General features: G+C 41.2%; 1 protein-coding gene across 1 annotated transcript in view; it reads left to right on the plus strand.

Moving 5' to 3' along the window:
• The window catches only part of diaph1 (diaphanous related formin 1), a 110,800-nt gene that overhangs the window by 47,005 nt on the left and 40,559 nt on the right, over positions 1-23,236 (plus strand). The window contains exons 3-17 of the mRNA XM_085789864.1: positions 490-651; positions 1,427-1,528; positions 2,194-2,324; positions 5,432-5,573; positions 6,286-6,425; positions 6,661-6,766; positions 6,951-7,061; positions 7,312-7,429; positions 8,618-8,735; positions 11,082-11,197; positions 13,804-13,868; positions 16,657-16,836; positions 18,849-19,409; positions 21,092-21,206; positions 21,376-21,384. Of these exons, the coding sequence (XP_085645990.1) occupies positions 490-651; positions 1,427-1,528; positions 2,194-2,324; positions 5,432-5,573; positions 6,286-6,425; positions 6,661-6,766; positions 6,951-7,061; positions 7,312-7,429; positions 8,618-8,735; positions 11,082-11,197; positions 13,804-13,868; positions 16,657-16,836; positions 18,849-19,409; positions 21,092-21,206; positions 21,376-21,384 (2,176 nt within the window). The remainder of the gene's footprint in view (positions 1-489; positions 652-1,426; positions 1,529-2,193; positions 2,325-5,431; positions 5,574-6,285; positions 6,426-6,660; positions 6,767-6,950; positions 7,062-7,311; positions 7,430-8,617; positions 8,736-11,081; positions 11,198-13,803; positions 13,869-16,656; positions 16,837-18,848; positions 19,410-21,091; positions 21,207-21,375; positions 21,385-23,236) is intronic.

Genomic DNA, 23,236 nt, shown 5'->3' on the forward strand with positions numbered 1-23,236 from the left:
CATGCTTTTGAGATGCACAATGACCGCATGAAATACTTGGCCCAGAACAATTATGCGAATTGAAAGATGACTTTCTATGGATGGTCATTTTGTCAATGTCACATGCACCTCAATGTTTTTGTTTTTCATTTTGCAATGGATGATGCCCAGATCAGGAAGAGTACCACAGAAAGTCATTATAACCAGAGTGGAGGAAATTCCCCATTACTGTCAACTGCATGATGACGTTGTGTGGTAACATTTGTCGGCAAAAACCTTTGTTGTTGCTAACCATTATCTCACATTGTTGAAAGGTTTCTACTGTTGTAGAAAATGCAAGGAGAAATAACTGACTTAACATTAGTAATAAGACAGCAGGACTCATTTCAAAATGTGAGATAATGAGGAATTGCTGTCTCATTTTTGTGGCCCTGCAGTGATGGATTGCACTTTGCAGTTTTTCCTCTCACCCCTGTCCTCTAACCTGTGTCATGTTGTTTGCTAATCCAGTTGGAGCGTTTCACCAGCATGAGGAAAAAGGACAAGGAGAAGCCCGGCCACATGCCAGGCCAGCGTCACTCTACAGCTGCCATCTACGAGGCCAACCCTCAGAGCCCCATGCTGCATGATCATTCTGATGAATACATCCTGGAGCTCTTCGAACAGATGCTGGTGAGAGAGGCCATGAGAGTGTATGTGTTTGTGTTTGTGCATGTGTGTGTGTTTCTACGCATCACAGTAATGGGACAACAGTGACAATTAAATCCCAAATGATACATTCATGGCCCTTATTACAAAACAATATTCTGTCACCACATCAGTTTTGTGAATATTTGAATGTGTTACCAGGAGCAGTTAAAGAGATTAGTTATTCTGTGTGTGTGCGTGCGTTTGTGCAAGATTCAGTTTTTAGGGGGCCACCTATTCTTTATCATCTGGACAGCCATGGAAACTTGTGCTTGGTATATTACACGTGCAAATACTTAATCACTCACTGAGTAATGACCCTTCATGCTGAATACCCCTGCTATAATGTGTGCAGAAACTCTGTGAGAGAGTTAGTTCTTTTTGTGTGATTGTTCCAAATAGGTAGACTTTCATGAAAATGTGAATTACTACCTTACAGCACAAAAGACAAATCTCTTCAGTCATGATTGGGAAGTCATGTAGTATTATTTAATGATTCTTCTCAAGATCTGAGCACAGTTAAAGCACCTCTGTTCAAAGAATTTCAATTGAGCATTGTTAGTACCACTACCAGCCTTTTATCTAATTTAGGATACCAAACACTAATTCTTCAAATGTGCCCTGGGCCAAATTATTGGGTATATAAGTCTACATTTTTTTTTTTATCATGTTACATATCCTTGTCTTACTATGCTTTATTTATCCCTCCATCCTACTGTTTTCTCTTTCTTCTACTCTTCCTTTTTTTGTCTCCCTCCAGGTGGACATGAACCTGAACGAGGAGAAGCAGCAACCTCTAAGACAGAAGGACATCATGATCAAGCGAGAGATGGTCTCTCAGTACCTCCACACATCTAAAGCTGTGAGTATCAAAATAAGTTGCATCACATCATGACATAACATGCCGGACAGGCCTAAGCTAATACATGGTGCTACATATGGGCCTGTGTTGTCATGCTCACTGAAAAAAATATTACAATGAAGCCAGACAAAAGTGTTTTTAGATCGTGTATAATGTGCAGACAAAGGCCATCCCTGGCTGTTTACATTCAAGGACTGGGGTATTGCTTTATTTTTACTGAATATATTTTATTACAAATTTTTGGAAATTAAAAAAAATTGTATTCACTGGTGAAATGTACAATCAATTAAACAGCACATCATTGGCAGGACCAGCTTCCCCTCTTGTACTGTGGCTGGCTAAATATTCTTTCAGAAACAGCAGGTGAAATGATTAAATATGCTGATAGAAACTAGCTCAAGGGACCTACACAACCAAGCACTGATGGCTGCTACTACTGTTCGCTTAACTGTGAAATAAGCCTATTAAGAGAAAATTCCTACACACAGTACCCTTTAATTCTGCCAATCAACATTTCAAATTAAGCTTAACTGTTGCCCTCTGTGCCATCCCATTGTGCTTTCTTGTGGAAATAAAATCAATAAAAACCTAGAGAACAACAAATGCGGAAAACAAAGTGATTTTTGTGATTGTTTACCTGCTGTGTGTTTGATTTTCTTCATTAGGGCCAAAACCAGAAGGAGAGCTCCAAATCAGCCTTGGCATACATCCAGGAGTTGAAGGCGGACAGCCGAGACTACCCGCTGCTGAGCTGTCTGGAGTCTCTAAGAGTCTCACTCAATAACAACCCTGTCAGGTACTACACATATACCGGTACTTAAAAACACTAAGCCATATAAATGCAGAAATCGCTTTAGAACAACTGCTGGTTCTCTCCTGGTTCTGCCAAGTCGGAGTTCAGACCACAATTCAGTTGAGACACGGAGCAAGACATTGCTCATCTTTCATGATCACTGTATAACTTTACTGACCTTGAGCCTTTTGGCAAATGAAAATCATTAAAATTGCAGTGTCTAGACATTCAAAGTTCATACAGATGCATTCACTTAAGCTTCAGTCGCTTGTAAAGAAACTATTAGTAACTACTTTAATGAACGGGGCAAATACAGTCATGTCAAATCACACATGTCAAGTCAAACATGAATGCAGACACACTCTTTGTCATATGATTTTTGAAAGCAGCCAACTACTCTAGCGATGATTTATGGGTATCACAGGTGAAGGTTAATCATTTTTTTGTGTCATGTTATTTCTTTATTGATTTACCTAAGTTTGTATAGATTTTGACTTGTCATTACAGAATCTTTGTTGTCAGTATTAAGATGAATCCACTTTGAACATTTGCTTTGCTTTTGACCTTTATAGGTCTAATTCAACTTTTGTAATTTAAAACATATGCCTATTAGTCCAAAAAGTTTTGAGAGTTAGTCCAGAAATAAGTAAAACCTGATAAAATCCAGGTTTAAGCTAAGCCCCGCCCCCCTTGTTGCGATGTCTGTCAAACTTGCAGGTCATGCTGTGTAGCATGAGAAATAGAGATTTTTCAGCATTGGCATCGGTTCCAACGGAATATCAGCAAAAAAAATCCAGAGATATCAGAAGCGGTCAGAAAGGTCTTAAATTAATAGTTTTCAGTTAGGCGACCCCCGCAGAGGTCTGGAGGAGAAAACATCTGTTCAAGGACGTGACCAAACCCAGACTCTGTACAGAGCAGCAACAACAGGACTGTTGATTTCCCCCCATCAACCACAAATACTAAGGTCATCTCACTGATCATGAAATAAGATACGTTGACAAACTGCAAATTTGGGCGATGGTGATCCGTATACACTCTCCCTGCTGTTTTCTAATTTTTGTCCGCAACTGTATTTCAGTCACTGCCTGGAGGATCCCTCGCCCTAAAAGCCAAGATAAAAGCTTTAAAAGTACAGCTGTTATTTTGGAGGTGAAGGCAGGGCTTTCCCTCTTTATTATAACACTTGCCCAAGTCGAATGAACGGGCAATATGAAAAAGTAACTCTGCTGGTATCATCCAAGCAGCATCTCTGCCACAACAACAACCTTCAACAACGTTCTCTCGACATACCTACCTCAAAGCAAATGTAATGAACCTGTTGCCACTCCGACGGCCCGCCGGCGGGCCGTCGGGGGGGTTTTAATCAGGGAGGTGTCACAGAGGATGTCACCAGTCACTTGAAATAGTCATGCCACATATCGTTGGAAAGCTAAAACTCTTGTGATTAAAGATATGCCGACCATTCCTAAATATAATCATCACAGCAACACTCGAATCAGACTATAAACATGCTAACAAAGTTCGTAAAAAGCCGATATAACTCACGATTTGTGTCAGGGCAGGCTCAGGATCACAGGGTTTCCCCACAAACTTGGTGTCGTTACATTCAGAAAAGTCCAGTAAATCCAATCCAGTAAAGTATTTAGTCCAAAACACACGGTTGTACCGGTAGATAACCTCATCCCGCTGCTGCATCTTATGAAATTACGCATTGTATATCCAGTAAATCCGTTTATTTCTCCTCATAAGTCCGGCGTTTACATGAAAACAATGTTTATTTCACTTTACAAAATGGCGCTGCCCTCTGACCTTTCGAAATTTCAGCTCACTCGACCAATCACAAGCTCCCTCTCTCCGGCTGCCGCCTGCAATAGCGAATGAGTGGCTGTGTCTGATGAGGAACATCCCCTCCGACAGCGCTGAATGGCTTCAGCCAATAGAAACAGATCCCGATGACAACTGTAGCATTGAATAGCCAATGAAATTACGAAACGAACGATGTGCTGCATTCACGGTCCCTGGGAAAAGGCAGCACCGCCATTTTCATGCGTAACTTTGCAAAAGCTGCACTTTGGCGCATGTATTGTTTGTCAATGGCAACTTTAGGAAAACGCCTAGATATACACTTAGAAAAACATGTGTAAAATACTCATTTTTAGCAGGATTGTTATCAAATTTGAACTGGGGCCAGGTAAGGCTTCATGCTGTAGTCCCATTGTGTTTTCCAGCTAAAATTCTCAGCTACACTCATCTTCAGGCATCTGATTGCAACAAAAAAATTCAGGCGAGAATAAAAACATTCTAATTCAGTGTGCTCCCACTTAGATTACTCAATGATAGTAGCACTTATAGTGATTATTTCAGTTTGGGGAAAAACTTCAGAGTGATACCTTTCAAAAGAGACCAAGCCCATCCATATTCTCCAAACAGTTCAAGAACAGCATTCAATTTACTTTGGGTACGCCTTGGATAGGCGAATATTACAGAATTTATAGGAGTGACAAGGAACTGGTTAGTTTGGTAGTTAGCTTGCTTTTGGACAATAAATGAAAAATAGAAATAAGCCACCACACCACCTAAGCCCATGGATGTATTATAGCAAAGTCTGATTATAGCCCTACAACCATATACGTATATCTATGGCCTTACTGGCCTTAATTCACCACCACCCTCTAAACTTTTGGGATATGGTGGGCTTCGGCGTATTGTTTTCTGCCGAAAGCCTGACAGACCTCTCGTGCATAGTTACGGTTGCTAAAGTATGATTGGACAGAAGCCGTTTGAGGGAGGGGCTTAGCGAAGGGTTTTGAAAAACAACCTTTTGTGTGATTTAGTTTTTTCATTACAATAAAAACTAGTAGGCTACGCCATGATTGACAATTTAACCTATATACAGTATGGAGTATTCATTTACCATGTGAATGGGTATCGGGCATCTAGAGGACACATTTAAAACGGACATAGCCAAATTAAATTTAGAACGAAATACAGTATATCCTATGGTAAAGGGAAATGCCAAGAGAAAAAATGTGATGGGTATGTGATGAAATGTGAAAATTAAATGAATGAATAAAAATGTGTATATAATGTGGTCTTATCACTTCCAGTTGGGTGCAGAACTTTGGACCTGAGGGCCTGGCCTTGCTGCTAAATCTTCTTAGGAGATTTCAGGAAGAGAGACACACATCGGATGGAGTGAAATGCCAACATGAGATAATTCGGTGTCTAAAAGCCTTTATGAACAACAAGGTAAGACATTTTCTTTGCTCAAACGTGTAATACAATATAATTTGCCCATTCTTCCACTAGAGGGCATAACTTGTCTGCACATTACTGTTGATGCAGACACTACCAATATTTGACAATGCCCTGAGCTTGGCATTGTTGCATCTAACTCTAGGTAATCATTATGAATCACTTCAGAATCTATCATATTTAATGATTATATATCAGTAAATATCACTCACTCACTCCCTAAGAGAGCCGAGCGTAACACTATGTTTTTATATCTTAGAGTAACACAAGTCTGATAAACTAAGATCAGAGTCAGAACATCTCAAAACACAAACATGGGTTGAAAATTGTTTGTTTATTTATTTATTTTTTAAATCAAATTTGGAGAATAAAAAGGCAGCCATACTTTTATTAATGAAGATTAGTCATAGCCTTAGTTGATGTGTTGTTTATCCCAATTTATAGCGATTGTGCTTACTATAGATGGTAATCAGTGCCATCCGTTTTGCATGAGCTCTTCTCAGATTGTTACATCAAGGATAGATGAATAAATACATAAAAATGCAAGTCATGTTAAAAATTATAGTCAGAGTAAGTTTTGTCAACCAGGAGACTCCTTCTTCTGATGTAAACACTGGAACTTGAACCATGAAAACTCTGTCTTTCTCCTGCCTGCAGGACCGAGACACTAACAGACTTCACCCCTTCCTCTCTCTCTCCCCTCTAGTATGGTCTAAAATCCATGCTGGAGTCAGATGAGGGAATTCCTCTGCTGGTCAGAGCCATCAACCCTGCAGTGCCTCATATGATGGTGGATGCTGTCAAGCTTGTCTCGGCCATCTGCATTTTACAACATTCCGATAACCTGTAAGCATTAGTGAAGTGTTGACATAATTGCATATAATAAGATGAACACACAGAGATTATGGTCAGCTCTCTTAAATTGGAGAGTGCTTAGTTACACTAAGTTGGACTAGCAATCAAATAAACCAACATAATGCACATGAACTTTATGTATATTTTTAATGGCAAATGTTTAACTTAAATTTAGCTACATGCAGTAACAATTTATCATACACAATGATTTTTTTTCTTTTTACAGCCATGAACGTGTCTTGGAGGCCATCACAGAGGAGGCTGAGAGACGGGACATTGAGCGATTCCAGCCTCTCCTTTCTGGCATGAACAAGCCCAACATTGCTCTTAAGGTATAAACCATTCACATACTCACACTGATGCATGAATGATTATAAATGTTTGACAACTAGCAGTACTTTTGCAATAACTATATATATGAATATTGACAGACATGTTAACTGCAGCTTTACTTGTTGGAGGAGGTACAGTATACAATCCTCAAGGTGGTAATTCTGTTATCGTGTGGTTTTGTAGGGTGGCTGCATGCAGCTAATCAACGCCTTGATCAGCCAAGGGGAAGAGTTGGACTTCAGGATCCATATTCGCTCTGAACTGCTAAGATTGGGACTCAGAGACCTGCTGACGGTACAGAAAACACACTCTTCTGATCTCTCTCTCTCAGAGTGACTCTCCAATAACACACATTTGTACAGCCTCACTCTTTATCTATCTCTCCCTCCTGATACCTCTGTCTTGCTGACTGTCTGACGAACACTCATGCTGTAAAAACTTTCTCTCAACTGTTCAAACTCCATGTTTGATTGTCACACTCTTCTTGCCGTTCTCCCTCTTGCCTTTTCATCCCTCTGCCTGCATCCTATCCCTCTCTCTGCAGGAGGTGCGGACGATAGAAAATGAAGAGCTGAGGGTGCAACTTAGCGTGTTTGATGAGCAGGCTGAGGATGACTCTGAGGACCTCAAAGCACGTCTTGATGACATCCGCATTGAGATGGAATATCCTTTCACTTAAAAAAATTGTCCCTCTGCAGATATTCAAGGTCTACCTCTTGACTTTGAAATGAAAATATCAGCTTGACAAAATCTATAACCTAGTTACAATATGATTTTGCATAGTTATATGTTTTATAATTTGACAAGTGAGAGAAATAATCTTAACTTTGGTTTGTCATAATGAATAGTCTGTATATAGAATTTTCTGCATCTTTCATTATAAAAATAGTTATTTACACAAAGGTTTGCTCATTTCTCCTGCCAGACCACGTTCTTCCAAGACACAGTTTGCATTAATAGTTCCATATTAGATACACATAGATTTGCTGACCCAAAGGAGCCAGTGTAACCTTCTGTACCTTTTCTTTATTTAAAATTCAGCTTTGCCAATTAGCTTTGTATCATTAAAAATATACATTAGAGTAATTCCAATTAGGTACACAAGAAGAATAGGAACTACTTGTTTATGTCTATAAGGTTTTATATGAACTTGAAAGGCCATGTTTCTGCACTACACTGCATGCATAACTTAGCATAACACTGCAATTGGTGCCTTAATAACCTCCTGGTTTGCAGTTATGGAATATCCCAATGGAACAATATATTCCATCATTTATAATGATATTTTGGTGTCACAAAGATTAAAAAAGAAAGATGCCTGAGATCATTTCATGTATTGTTTTCAGCTGTTTCACTTGATGTGACATCCTGATTAAGACAGGTTGTCATTAAAGTATACACTATAATTCGAAAATGCTTAAAAACTAATTTAAGCAGCTGTTGTAATACTTTCTGCTGCTTCTAACATGTAGTTATAATTTTCAACACAAGGTGTCTCCCAGGGTTATAGTCTGTGTGGTTGAGTGGCTGTACACTGCAGTGCATGCAGAAGGTCTTCAGACCCCTGAAAAAATAAACATACATGTCTGATAGAGCTCATTAATGATAAATTACATCATGTTGTGGCTACACAACATAGATAATCAGGTGGACAAGTTCAGTGTCCCTTCAGTTTATATGCTATTGAAATTAGGCATTATACAAATGTGTGTTGCGATCAGTTGTGTTGCTCCTGACCTTATGTCATGTTGGTTGTTGGTGCTGTATTGTAGATATGTTGTTAGGTGTATTTTATATTTGTCTGATCCTCTTCATCGTCTGCTAATTGAGCCTTAACTTATTTTGCTTCAATGATGTGAGGGAAGTGTTTGAGATTCTTGTCAACACTGTGAAGGACTCCAAAGCTGAAAGCCACTTCCTGTCCTTGATGCAGCACCTGCTGCTGATCCGCAATGACTATTTGGCCAGGTAACTCATGCACACATACAGTACACAGTACATACCGGGACACGTTTCCTGGTCTCACATACCAATATTCAAACAGCCAATGTGGTGATATATATATTGTTTTGTGATGAGATGAGAAACTGTTTTATTTGGGATTTACTTGACACTGTTGTCCCATTATTGTGATGCAGTTGTCATTTACACAACTGTTTGAGCTGAATGGAAAGAAAAATGAACACTTGATGTGTGAACATATCACTTCATACAGTATGTAACGCTAAACAATGTATAGGATGACATACAGTAATACATATCACACATATAACGGTCACAATAATTTGGAGTGGACAGAGAAAAGATGTTTGTCTCACAATGCAAATTTCCTATATAGTATTTATGCAGTCATAAAAATGCCAAAATAATGATGACAGACGGAGAATGTTTTTAGTTACCTACTCATCATTCAGCTCTCCCTCCTCCTAGCCCCTCTCTTTATACGCTGTTTGTTTTTTTTAAGTGCGCCGCCCCTAAGCTGTGAAATTAATACATGCAAAAAAGTCCAATTCAATTTTAATAGAGATGAGCACCGTGACCTCTTATCACTAGAAATATGCTAATGTCTCCCCCTGTGCCTTCCAAAGCCCTCAGGGGTTTAACTGTGGAAATAGAGGAGAAAGGAAAAGAGAATGATTGAATGACAAGATGGGAGTAGGTGCTGTGTCCACATTTACACACATATACTATGTCCACTTTTCACATTTATTTGTTTTAATGAAATGTCACAGAAAAGGGCAAAAAGCACCAAAACATGTGTAGGCATGCAGATATTATGGTGGAGTTAGCTGTGGTGTCCGGTGTTGTCCTGATAGTATTGGACAGGCAGGATGTTGTTGTGTATTTTTAGCACAGTTTGGGGAATATATTGTGAGGCTGGAAATAGGTAGGCTGGTCCAAACATCTGGTCCCAGTTGAAGTCTCCTTACATCCCCCTCCAGCTCATCCGTCCTTCTTTTCCTTCCTGCGTTTTCCATCCAGGTGATCCTGTGGAACACAATGGAGGTGGTCTGTAATGGACTCTACGGAGAGACAGGAAGAGAGGGTGGGAGGGAGAGCTGTAGAGTGGCAGAAAATACAGCTTGGTAATTACAGAGATGAAAAGAAAAGGGAGGTGGAGGGCGAGGCAATAATGAGGAAGAAATTGAGAGTTGAGATAAATTGCTAGGTAGATGCTGAGAGAATGAGGGAAGCACATACAGGAAATTAAAGGGTTAGCATTTGTGTGGGAATGAATGAAAGACTACTTGCTGCTTCGCTCCGTTTTTCATTCTTTGTCGTGCTGTATTTCAAACTCAAGTCGAGATGGAGTCCAGAGAATTGGCACAATTACACTTACATAAATGGCCATATTTATAGACTTGAATATTTACACATACCATGCATGACCACAAACTGTTGAGGGCTTAAGAGAAAGAGAAAAGCCTGTTCACATCTGTATATTTAGTTGAGGATTTGCTATAATGTATGTAGCCTTATGCCTGCCAAGAACCTTTTTCCTAATATATCTAATGTATTATATGAATTCGTTAGGGATTTAATCTGTTCTTTCACGATGTCAAATTCAGGATATAGTCAAATAGTCAAACTCAGTTTTCCAAAATGACACTAGATGGCTCTCTCGCTCCATGAATAAATCCAAGCTGTAGGAGAGGGGAAAAAAAAGAAAAAGGAAAAAAAAACTTGAAACAGTGAATGATTGGAATAAGTGTTAGACAAAGGCCGGGTGACTAAGAGAGACAGAAAAGGGAGGGAGAGAGACAGAATAAATAAGGTGTTGAGTTTGTGACTCTGGCAGCATCTAATGGGGTCAGGGAATAAGACACCTCCAAAATTGAGTGTCTGTCTGAAGCTGGCTTGATCAGACAGGGCGCTGGACATACACCACCACACCCTCGCGAACACAGTAGCACACAATCAATCTTTGTGACAAGAAACTCAAACTGTCATGCTCACACAGACAGCCAATCTCAGTTGCAGACAGAGTGACAAAGCATGTGTGTTCACAAATTTATCTGAACAAATGAACCCTCTTGCTATCTGTCAGTCGCACCCTCAATTCACATAATGTGCCAGATGTTTTGCCTATGTAGAATAAGCTGGTATTGTAAAATATACTCATGCAATATTTGTCATCGTGGACACAGCCAGGGACACATCATCTCTTTCCCAGCGCCACATAGAAGCGCTCCTTCTCTACTGTCACCCTCCTTCCATCCTTCGCATCTTATCGTCCTCCTGTCTCTCTCCATTTCTCTCTGTCTGTCTCCTAATCCATCTCTCTGTGAATCCATCACTCCCTTCTTCCTGCAGGCCCCATTACTACAAGTTGATAGACGAATGCATCGCCCAGATTGTGCTTCACAGGAATGGAGCAGACCCTGACTTCAAGTGCCGTAACCTTAGCCTCAATGTCGAAGGCTTGATAGGTGAGTTGTTTGACCAGACCACACACACACACACACACACACACACACACACACACAATCAAGCCTTTCCCTAGGTCTCCAAAGCACTGCCTCACCCATCACCCAACACCATCAACATGTGGACCCTGTGATATGTATACTCCATCCAAAGAATATACACATGGGCCAGGAAAAAAACAAACATTGTTGCGTACTACTGTGTGCATTGAAAGTTTCAACGTCACAACCCTAATTCAAAGTCACCTTGTTACTGTTAATCACTATATACCTGCCCTATGTGATTAAAATGAAGTGAATTTGGCCGTAATGCACGTCACATTGGCTGTTTACAAAGTGGACAAATGTGCAGTGGCCCAGAAACACCACAAGGTGGAGCCAGAGAGGAAGTGAGTGTTCTCTCGGGCTAAGTTGAGCTACAGGTTTTACAGCCATATGTTGGTGGTGTAAAATAAATCTTATCAAGAAGATAAAAGCTGTGTCGATCTGAGCAATCCCAGAATGTGATTTCACACTGTAGTGGGTGACATTTCTTTGTCCTCTTCCATTATTTGATCCCTGACATGCAACACTAGATCGGTTAGATGATAACTCATAGCCACTGGCGGAGAATGTATTAATATGATAAAAGTCAGCCATACCCAGGTACATGTGTCTGCAAGCACCTCCTGTGCTTTAGCTCCTGTGAGCAAAGGACACAAAATCCCTACAAGCTGGAGCAGTGACACAGACTTTTCTGTGCGGATCAAGAACGTATTACGACGACCATTGATCCATGTCATCTCCTGTCACTCTCTATTGAATACGAACCTAAAATGCTGCATTTCCCACCGAAATCCAAGCGTTTTGGTGAAAAGTGGTGCGCTCTGGTATATTCGTATATAGATTTTGTGAACCACCTGCTGACAATTGTAAGCTAAACCAGAGCAGGGTTGGAGGTACAGACCATGTCTCAAGAGTTCAATACTCCTTTATGGCAGGTCTCCGTTGCTCACCGCAGGAGGCACTAATTGCACTGCTTCTAAATGCGTCCTGACACACACACAACACACACACACACACAGGCTGGCTGGCCTCCTTTAAGACTGCCAGAGTTATTATCGGTGGAAAGCAGCCCAATTCTGCCCTGCATGCATTATTTAGTGTTTTTCTTTGAACTCTGAAATTCAGCACAGTTTTTTTTCCCCACATTCTGTCTCCCTTAGTGCTCTCTATTCGAAGTTTGTCCCATTTAGCCCAGCCACCATGACAGAACTACCCCCCCCCCTCTATTACACATCCAATAACCATGTAAACTCGTACACAAATGCACTCTCTGAAATTGTATGCGGGTTGGCATATTATTGTGAGGTTCTTTCATCTGGCGAAAACCTTCTCTTTTGCAAAATAGATTTCTCACTTTGCTCTGCCTTGCTTACAAGCTTATCTAGACGTACAGCATATTGCATAGTTTCAACTGCTTCTTTCACTAGCTATATTTTCATCGCAGCTGAAGACTCGCCATCTCACAATCTATGTGATTCAGTTTTCTATGAGTTTATGTAATTTCTCCATTAGCTCATTTTCTATTTTAGCTTTTCACAGCTCTTCTATCTCAGTGATCTATCTGCTTGATCCCCCTCCTGGGCATCATGATTAGCTGCCTTTGATCCACTGACTTTGTGGCATTCATCTTCATGTTAATTAGCTCCTTTACTGCACATGCTCGCTAAGCCCTTTGGCACTGAACCACCTGTAGACCCTGCAATTATTTAGTAAAAGTACCCCGCTGGTCAGTCTGTGTCCTTCTAACCCTGTCCTCTGCAAAGCAGATTCTGTGATAATGGGTTACCCTCAGACTGATATAGGGCATTTTTTCACAGGAATGAGTAAATCTAAGAATTGTATAAAGTGCCTGGAAATTAGGGCTGCATCTAACGATTATTTTCACAATAAATCGATTAGTTGTTTGGTAAATAAAATGTTAAAAAATGTTGAAAAATGTCAACCAGTGTTTCCCAGACCACAAGATGATGTCCTCAAATGTCTTGTTTTGTCCACAAACCAAAGAGATACTCAGTTTATTGTCATAAAGGAACAAAGAAACCAGACATATTCACAATTAAGAAGCTGAAATCAGAGAATTTTGACTTTTTTTCTTAAAAAACTACCCAAACCCATTACTCAATTATCAAAATAGTTGACAATTAATTTAATAATTGATTATTGTGCGATTAATTGTTGCAGCTCTACTGGAAATATATTTTTCACATTGAGGAAGACTGGCAGGCACCCACCTTTCTCACACATACGTACATAGTCAGACAAAGGTATTTATATATTTGAGGCTTTAAAGCTAAACATGCAACAAGTAGCATCCTATTGGAATGAGATGCCCCTGCAATGGTCTTGATTTATTATGAGAGAAAAACAGGGAGACAGATAGGATGCTTGCTTAGGGTATATGTGAGTGTGAATGTATGTGTGTACACATGGCATGTGTCAGACTGACGAATGCTGATGTCTTCATGGTTAGACATTAGCAGGCGCGTTGTCTCAAGCCCTTATCTTATCCACCACCTTTTCCTCTCTCTTTTTCTTTCTTTTCTTCTGTCATTTTTTGTCCACAGACAACATGGTGGACCAGACCAAGGTGGAAACTAGTGAGGCCAAAGCTGCTGAGCTGGGGAAGAAGGTGAATCACAAATGCACACGCATACACAACATAGAATGCTGCGCACACACAGACATATTTACTTGTCAACCCAAAATCACACAAGCTATTACAATCATATAGACACAACTGCAAATCATACAGAAAATGGCTAACATTTCTTTCTGACACACAAAGCCACGTTTGGGATCTTAATGAAATTTAATGTGACCAGTGTCTGACTGACATGACAAATGAGAAAAAGGAAGAAACCGAGGGTGACTAAGAGAATGAGCATACACATGTGTATCTGACAACCAACCAGCAGACAAATATTCTTAGAGGCTAGCAATCGGGGTAAATGCCTTGAGTGCAGTTTGCTGCTACCCGATGATTCTGTCCGAGTGACAGGATAATTGCAAAGAGGGGAGGTGAAACTAGCCTTCATTCTGGCACACACAGCGACACACACTCTCACACGGGCTCATGGCCATTGAACACACATACATCCACACAAATACACATTACATGTACACACTTGGATTCATTTTTGTTGACCACACACACCATAGTGCCAGTTGTGCGCGATGGGGTAATTGCAAGCAGTCTCTTTGGCAGGAATTAGGGATGAGGCTGTCAGGACGCTGACAGCAAGAGTAACGGATCTGCTGTCTGCAAATTAAACAGTCATGTGTGTCTGTGTATTCATGTGTTCATCTGTTTAAATACTCTTATCCCATTTGTCAAGTGTCCTAGAAGAAATATCCTCGAAAATTTATGAAAGTTTGGAAATTAAAACGGAGGGTAAAATGTTTCTTTAGCTCTTTTTTTTCTTTATGGATGTGAAGTCTTTTAAAATGGAAGTGAGAAGTGAGCCCATACAAGTGCACTGAAGCATCCTAACTCAATAATTGACACTAATTTGCAGTTTAAATTATACAATGAAACCGAAAGCACTAGACTGCAGGAAATGGCTTCTACAGGTCTTTGAGATATGGAAACTTCTGCAGCTTCAAGAGGGAAGCTAAAAGCCTATGCATGCAAGCACGCTGCTCCCATATCTCACTGGAGAACCCTGATGTTTCAGTGGTGTCAGTATTGCATCAGCTTACTGTTTTACAAAATGTTTAGTTCTCACTAATCATTCCATCGAATTATTTTTTTTAATTAAATGATTTATGATTTGTATGTATAGATGCAGAGAAGACAAGATGGGTGGGTGGGTGTCGTAGTACATCCTTAGCCATGTCTACTGTACAAGGACACACATGACATAATAATTATTGTAGGTGATCTGACTATACATTGGTAAACTACAAAAAGCATTCTGAACCTAAATAACACAATTAATGTACTTGTGGTACCAACCAGAGTGACAGAGACATCTGACTCCCTGATAGACAATGTCTTTTTAAACTGTGCAGGGTAAGAGTATGAAATACAGTAAGCTGTTCTGTGTAAGGATGTCATTGATCATTACTAGATCTTTCTAATAGCAGTTATATTTAAGGATTGAGACATGTATATATTTTCATTGCATCTTTTAGAAAAGAGAGCTCCTGTTAAAGCGAATACAGCAAAGTTTCGATCTGTTGTCAGCCGATATTCGTGGACAGATATCCTGCAGTCTGTAGATACGCAATAGGCTTTGGCTTTGTTTTCAGAATGTTTCCCAGACCTATGATCTGTGCTTTCCCCTTGGATTGCTATCTCCCAAACCTCATCATTAACTGTCCAAATTGCGGATAGCTTCAACCTTCATGAAATTCATGGATACAAAACATTGATTGTACAACAACAAATATCTTGTCAGTCTCACTCCATTTCAACTTGGCCGATATAAAAATAACTGTGATCAATTAAACCACATTACCAGAGGGGCTAAAAAAAAACATTGCTACAATGTTGAACTATCAAAACACAAAAATGATATGACTGGGATTCATTTTATCCTCAACAAAAAGAATAAACACAAACAGTTACCTAATGAATTTAAGGCTGATTAGGGTCTTATCACTGATCCACAATTAATTGGCAGCATAGCTTTTTCTCCATAGTTGGTCCAACTCTGGCCCGCACTATTCCACACAGAAATTATAGACCTCTTTAATTCTCCAATCAATGAAAATATGTTTTACCAGGAGATCTTAATCAACCCCAAAGATATCTCTCCGGGTTATGACAACATTGACAGTAAACATCTATTCATGAGTAGGTAGAGTAATCTCTATCTCACCATCTGTCATGCTACCTGGAGAATGCCAGACTTCCAAGCCCTGGAGGCTTTTTAGGCAATTCTCTTGCACATTCATTTTATTATTCAGTATGAAATTATTAATTTTATGTTGTATTTTTCAGGTGTTTCAATTTTCATAGATATCAAAATTATATTACTAGATGCAAACTTTTTTGTTAGATTATATTTGCCCACTCAGTCTGTGTTGTCTATCCAGAGGTTGTCCAAATAATAGGGGAAGAGATTTGTTTGCCAGGTGGACGTGGCTTTCACTGGTGGTACTGCATAAGTAATAACTGCACACAATTAGTTGAATATTCATTCCACCAAAATACAAGGGACAACACTTTCACAACAGCGGCACAGTATCTGTGCAGTCAGGTTACTAATGGGATATTTTTTAGCACCTAAGTGAAATCTGCCAAAAAAAAAAAAAACGAAAAAACACACTGTTTACTGCTCTCAAGCTAATGCCTCTTGAAACTGGATTAAACTGGTGAATTAAAGTCACCACCAAAAACTGTTCCTAGCACTTTGTAGTATACTATGCCTCAAACTGACCCTCTCTGACACTTTCTATATGTACCGTAATAGCTGGATGCAGAGTTGACGGCACGCCACGAGCTGCAGGTGGAGCTGAAGAAACTGGAGGGTGACTATGAGCTGAAGCTTCGGGACCTGAGCCAAGAGAAAGAGCAGCTGGCCACTTCAAAGCAGGAGCGAGAAAAGGAAAACGAAGGGCTACAACAACAGCTTAGCTCTCTGAATCAGCAGGTACACACACAATAAAATGATGAAATGTTTTACACTGAGAAAATCAATAGACTTAGAGCCTTCAAACACAATTACGGTTGTGTGAAGATTGAGCCTTTTACAGACCAAAACACACTCAAAGTAGCTCTAACAAGGTCAATACATACCATGGGTGGGGTGGAACTTAACTGAGGTTAAAGTAAATGGCCAAATTCACTGAATTAAAGTTGAACCCACCATCATAGCTCCAGAAATCATTGTGACAGGTTGAACAGCTCAGACTTTATTCCTATCGTTACTTCATGCAATTGTCAACATAAAGGAACCAAAAGATTAGACCACAAAGAAACCGAGTCAAATGATTGAAACAGTTTTTTTGCATTGTTCGAGAAATACACACACACACACAACACATACTTCTGCTAAAGCTGTTAAGACGTAAAATATTTCGACTCCTACAGAAATACAATATTGCAGAAGTCTAAGTACCAAAAGTTGTCTAACATCTATCCACACCCACACAAACACAGAGCCCCCCTGGCCTTAAATGATTTAGCCAACTTCTAGCATGGCATGAAAAGAAGAAGAAGAAAATCTAAAAGCATATTGTGAGAGGACGCCAAATCCTTTAGGAGATTAAGAAACTCAGTAAAAACATGGAAAGTGGGGGAATGGGAGTATAAAGAGTGACTATTGGAAAAGGAAAGGGGGATGGTAGGACAAACAGAATATTCTAAGGACAAATAGTATTTTTAAGGCGCAGGTACACACGCCTGGTGTTGTGCGCACGTGTGTGTGTGTGTACACATTCACTAGGAAGGCAAAGATGAGGATTGTTTAGCTGTCAGTGTCCTGCTGCCACACCAGCTGGACTCTGCCTCACAGTGACACCCCAGCTCACAAACACACCAAGTGACCCAGAACCGTCTGCCTCTGCATGTGTGCTCATAATCACATGAAGATGTTCCTGTGTGTGTGTGTATGTGTTTGTCTGTCACTAAGAGAACAACACAGCTTCCAAAATGAGCTTCATCCAAAGTGGCTAATGCCAGCAGAGTCATCTTCTCCACACGCAAAAGCTCAAACACACACACACGCGCGCTCTTATGGGCACACAGTTGTCCAAAACATCAACAGCATCACGAGCCAGGCATCAAACAAGCTTCTCATACTAAGATGGCTCACTTCCTCTGTGTTTGAGGCCCTGCCCATCGAAGATTTCTTCACATGTAGAGATCTCTCACTGTTCCCCTATGTGATGCCGTGCCCAACTCTTCATCTGCTGCCTCACTAAGAAAGCCTGCCTCGAAGGCCCTTTATGTCTGTTACTGTTTTCTTTTCAAAGTCGGAGGAAACGGCACAATTTGTTGCCCTGCATACAGACACCCTTTCGCACACATGCATCCACAATGTTTACACTTCACATACCTGAAAACATACTTCTCCTTGAACATGCTCTTTAAATCACATACAGAAGGTTCCCGTTGAAGTCGTTCTCCCACAGCTCAATATTAGCTGACTGACTTTAATGACTTGAACAGTTTTGTCAAGAATTGTCGCCTTACTGATATAAATACTTAAATCAGTATTTCAGTGTTGAAATAAAAAAATATTCACTCTCACTTTTAATATAAAATTCTGTCCTCCCGTTAAAACTTTTTCTTTGGAATTCCTCTGTGGATTTAATTCCCCCCTGCTATGTTTTTCTCTCTGTGCCTTGTTCTTCATTCTCTCCCCAAACTCAATCCTGCCCAGTCTTTAATCCTTCTCTGTGTTACTCTTTCCCCTTCTTTTGTACTTTTTTTTCTCTCAAACCTAATCACTCTGTTGGCATGGCTGTTCAACAGAAATGTGGGAAATTGCCAAATTTATACAAATTAATGTCAATTCAAACAATAAACAGCAAACACATTCACGATATGCTGTATGATGCATCACTTTAGTGAATACAGTTTGAATATGTACAATGGTAAGTCCAGTGGGAGATGGTAATCAATATTCATAATGATGTACTGTGTCTTACTTCCCTGCAGATTGAAAAGCTGTCTAAGGATCTGGAAGAGGCCAAGACTAAAGTTGTCACAGTCACTGTTCCTGTGCCAACACCTAATCTGCCCGCTCCACCACCTGCCCCTCCTCTCCCTGGCCAGAGTGCAGGTGTGCCCCCTCCCCCTCCACCTCCACCTCCACCACCACCAGGCCACGCAGCCATACCTTTCGGCCAGGCCCCTCCCCCTCCTCCTCTTCCGGGTCATGCCTGTATTGGTATGCCAGGACCTCCGCCACCTCCGCCACCCCCACCACTTCCTGGTATGCTGGGACCCCCGCCACCTCCGCCGCCCCCACCTCTTCCTGGTATGCCGGGACCTCCGCCACCCCCACCCCTTCCTGGTATGGCAGGACCACCACCACCTCCACCACTGCCTGGGGGTCCTGGTATCCCTCCTCCTCCCCCAGGCCCAGGTATGCCTCCACCTCCACCGTTCGGCATGGGGGGCTGGGGGGCTCCTGCACCACCTCAGCTGCCTTTCGGGCTCCAACCTAAGAAGGATTACAAGCCTGAGGTCCAATTAAAGAGAGCCAACTGGAGAAAGGTCAGTTCCAAGATGCAACTCTAAAATTGGCAGCTGTTTATCATGTGATAAGGAAAAGGAAAAGAATCTTTCTGAATTGTTACTTGCTACATTTACATATTCATCCTAAGGTTCAACTGACCATCCTTTTGAAGAATGCCTATGTAGGTGTACATACAGTACCTTTGCTTTTGCTGGTGTGTACAGATGTTGTTTTTAATTGGCCCTGTAACATCTCCAGAAATTTCTCCACTAGCTAATTCCTGTTTTTTTCCCTCATGTATTATGAAGTTGTTTGCTTGTGATGGTGCAATTCAATTTTAATGCCAGAAATCACGACAGTGTTGAAAATGAGATGGTTCACACTGGATTTCAGCTCCTCATTATCACGTGAACACAATGCTCATGTAAAATCAGGTAGGGATTTTATTCTGAATAATTCAAACCATATTTAAATTTTGCATGCCAAGTTCTACAATTTACAATTTGAAATAGCTCAGGGTGGGCTTTGTGTGTGCAACAGTGTGAGATGGAGCTTTAAGAGTGAGAATCTGACCTAAAGTGACTTTCATGCATACGTGTATCTCATGACTGTGTGCTTCATGTTCTTCTCCTCCCTCTCATCTGTGATGGTTAAAACATCAAAACGGGCCTCTGTCTTTCTTTAGCCTAAAGCTACTGTTTAATGGCTGCAGCAGACTTCATCAGCATTTAGCTTCTCTCTCTCTCTCTCTCTCTCTCTCTCTCTCTCTCTCTCTCTCTCTCTCTCTCTCTCTCTCTCTCTCTCTCTCTCTCTCTCTCTCTCCCTCTCTCTTTGTCTCTAGCTGGTGAGAGTGTTTGACGAGGATGTCACAGAAATTGCTTTTTAATAAGCCTTCTTCTTTTAACTGCACCACTGAAAGATAATTAAATTGCTGCGAGAAAGGACAGTATTCTTTTGTAATTTAAATTAACTTTTTTTCCTGGCTTGGTCTCATCCTCTTCTTTGCGTGCTCTCTTGCTTTCTTTCTTGCTCTTTCAGCTCATCCCAATATCACATTTCCTCTCCCTAACTCTGTCTTTTCTGTCCTACATCCCTATCCCCGAGGCTTTGTCCATAATGAAAGGCCTGATATCTGTAAATTTACTACCACTGCTTTCTCACTCGCTCTCTTGATTTCACTCTTTTTGTCTCTTCCCTTGATGAGAATACTCAGAAAGTGCGGGGAAAAAAACACACAAAGTTAATTGTGTCTTGTGACTAGAATAGAGAGAAAGCGCAACACCAAGACAAAGAAAGGGATACAGAGACGGCGCCCACGTAAGGGTGAAGACAGAAAGTGGGAACCCCTGTATTTCTTAGCAATTCATAGCAAAACTGTGTGTGAAGCTCTGAAGCTCAATACGCTTCGTGGTAGAGACGGTGTAAGAAGATGAGAGAAAATGACTACTTGTTTCCTCCTGTCCCTTTTTCTTTGTGTTTTCCTTCCTTCCTCTATTCTGGTCCCCTCCCTCTACTACCAAACCGCTGCCTCTTCCTTTTACAGCCCTGCCGTTTCTTTTGTTCTCCAAACATCTTTATCCGCTCATCTCATTGTTTGCCAGGTGCACAGATGACTGTTTTTTGGAAAATGGAGTCCATTTGGTGTTTGTGGTTAGCTAACAGATTCAATACATCTCTTTCTTTCCCATTATCTTTCTTTCTCTCTGCATTGCTCTCTTAGATCGGACCTGAAGACCTCTCTGAAAACAGTTTCTGGACCAAGGCGAAGGAGGACCAATTTGAAAACAATGAGCTCTTTGCCAAACTCACCTTGACCTTCTCCTCCCAGACAAAGAGTGAGTGTGTGTCTTATATGTTTTTAGTTTTTTTTTCAACCACTGTGGTTATCAGGGTGTTTTTCACAGTAATAAACAATGTTTTTCTCCGCTCCTCACCTCTCCCATGTCCCTTCCCTCTCCCCCCAACTCCATATCCATTTCAATCCTCCTGTTCTGCTTCCATCAGCCACTAAAGGTAAGAATATCATGCACACACTCCTATTTAGTTGTTTTCTCACACATCTTCAGCCTTTTCCACCCCTCTCTTTCTCCGCTTGGAGGACACGCTGCACATTTACATTATTCAGCAACGCTGTGTCAAAACAGCAACTCACACGGGTTCATGAATAAACCACCCACACCTGTGTTTGCGCGTGTGTTCATCTCCTCAATGTGCCCATGACTTGTTGTGCAGACACCGAGTGCTCACATCCGGGTGAGATGAATTGGGATTTGGGGATGGAGGGAGAGATGGACAAAGCAAGGGGGATAGAGGGAGGGATAAGGAGAAGGTCACTGATGTCCTTTGACTAGCCACCTGCTGTCCTGGCACAAAGCGCTGACACATGGGCGTACGCTCACACACGCACACCTGCCCACTCCTATCACCTTGTCCCAGTGTCACTGAGCCTTCTGCTCTAACTCCTCCATATTCATATCATAACCAGGACACCAGGAACTCGCAGACAGAGAGTGTGTGTGGGTGTGTGTATATAATTCCATCTGACCTTCAGATTCAGTCTCTCGGTACACATACACACACAGACTCTTGCTCATGTCATATACATAAACAGAAGTGCCCATACACACATGGCCGATTCTTGCTGTTGATGTCAGTTAAATGTCAGTGTTGGCAGCTGTCCCATCTGCATTCACCTGTATGGCGAGTCCTAACGTCCGCCTGTCACTCCTTAATTTGACCCCCCCCCTCCCACCTTCGTGGCCTGTGCACCCACGCCTCCCCTTTTTATTGGCTGAGACAGCCGCCCGTTCCAGTTGATGTCTAATAACCTTTTCTGAGAGCTGACTATAAAGACACCGTGGCCTTTTCGGAGGCTTACACCTGTCTGCGCATCTGCCTGTGTGGATGAACTGTGTGTGAGAGATGGAGAGAGAGAAAAGGAGATGCCAGGTGTTTATTACCCCGTATGTGTTGTTTATTTCCTGTGCATGTTGAAGTCTGGTAGTTGAAGATCTCATTGAAGTTTCACTTTGATTTGTACAACACTTTAAAAAGTAAACAGATGGCAATAGGGGTGATGTGGTCTCATTTATTAGACCTTGTTAAAAACTCTGCAGGGGTATTTTGAATTCAGAAGGTTGCCTGGGAGATGCCCCAGTAGAGGGGGCTGGACCTGACAAGACAATGTATCTACGTGTTAAAACTTTATCAAATATAACCTGTGGTCTGATGTATGCAAAATAGTGATTGAGAAGGGGCAGTAACACTGGTTCGATGTTGGTGGGGTGGGGTGTGGGGGGCAAAGAGTAGGTAGGGTTGGAGAGGGCTTTTTCACAAAGATGATACAGACAATCCGGTAAAAACAGCATAAAATCATATTCAACGCCACGTTTAAGTCAATTGGATCGGGATGTGTCAGTCAAGCTGCCGTCTCTGTCCCTCCCTCCTCTGCGCGTACCGCTGTACCGCACTAATCGCGTGCGCAATCAGAGTCTTCAACAAGTTACGACCATGGAAAAGACAACGCCAGTGATACAATGTACAGTACCACACACTGAAGTCTAGTGGCTGGTGATGTAGCTCTAAGCTGGATGCTGGGTGGTTTATTATGATGTCAGGTGTTTTATTTCACGTGAGAAAAAGCTGGTGGACAGTTAGCGATGCTGCACAGTGACACACAACAGTATTGCAGAAAGCTGCGTCGCTCACATCTCCAAGCCTACCTTTAAATGAAGGGAATTTTTTAGTCAAGAAGTGAAGCAACCTTTAATATCTCGGGGCTAGTTTTGAAATCGAGTTAGATCGGCCTGATTTGGGGAATTGAGGGGGAGGCAGATCTGAGTATCATCTTTGTAGCAGTGAAAAG

This window comes from Trachurus japonicus, chromosome 10 (genome assembly GCF_045865225.1).
Source record: "Trachurus japonicus isolate A0001 chromosome 10, Traja_1.0".
Lineage (NCBI taxonomy): Eukaryota > Metazoa > Chordata > Actinopteri > Carangiformes > Carangidae > Trachurus > Trachurus japonicus.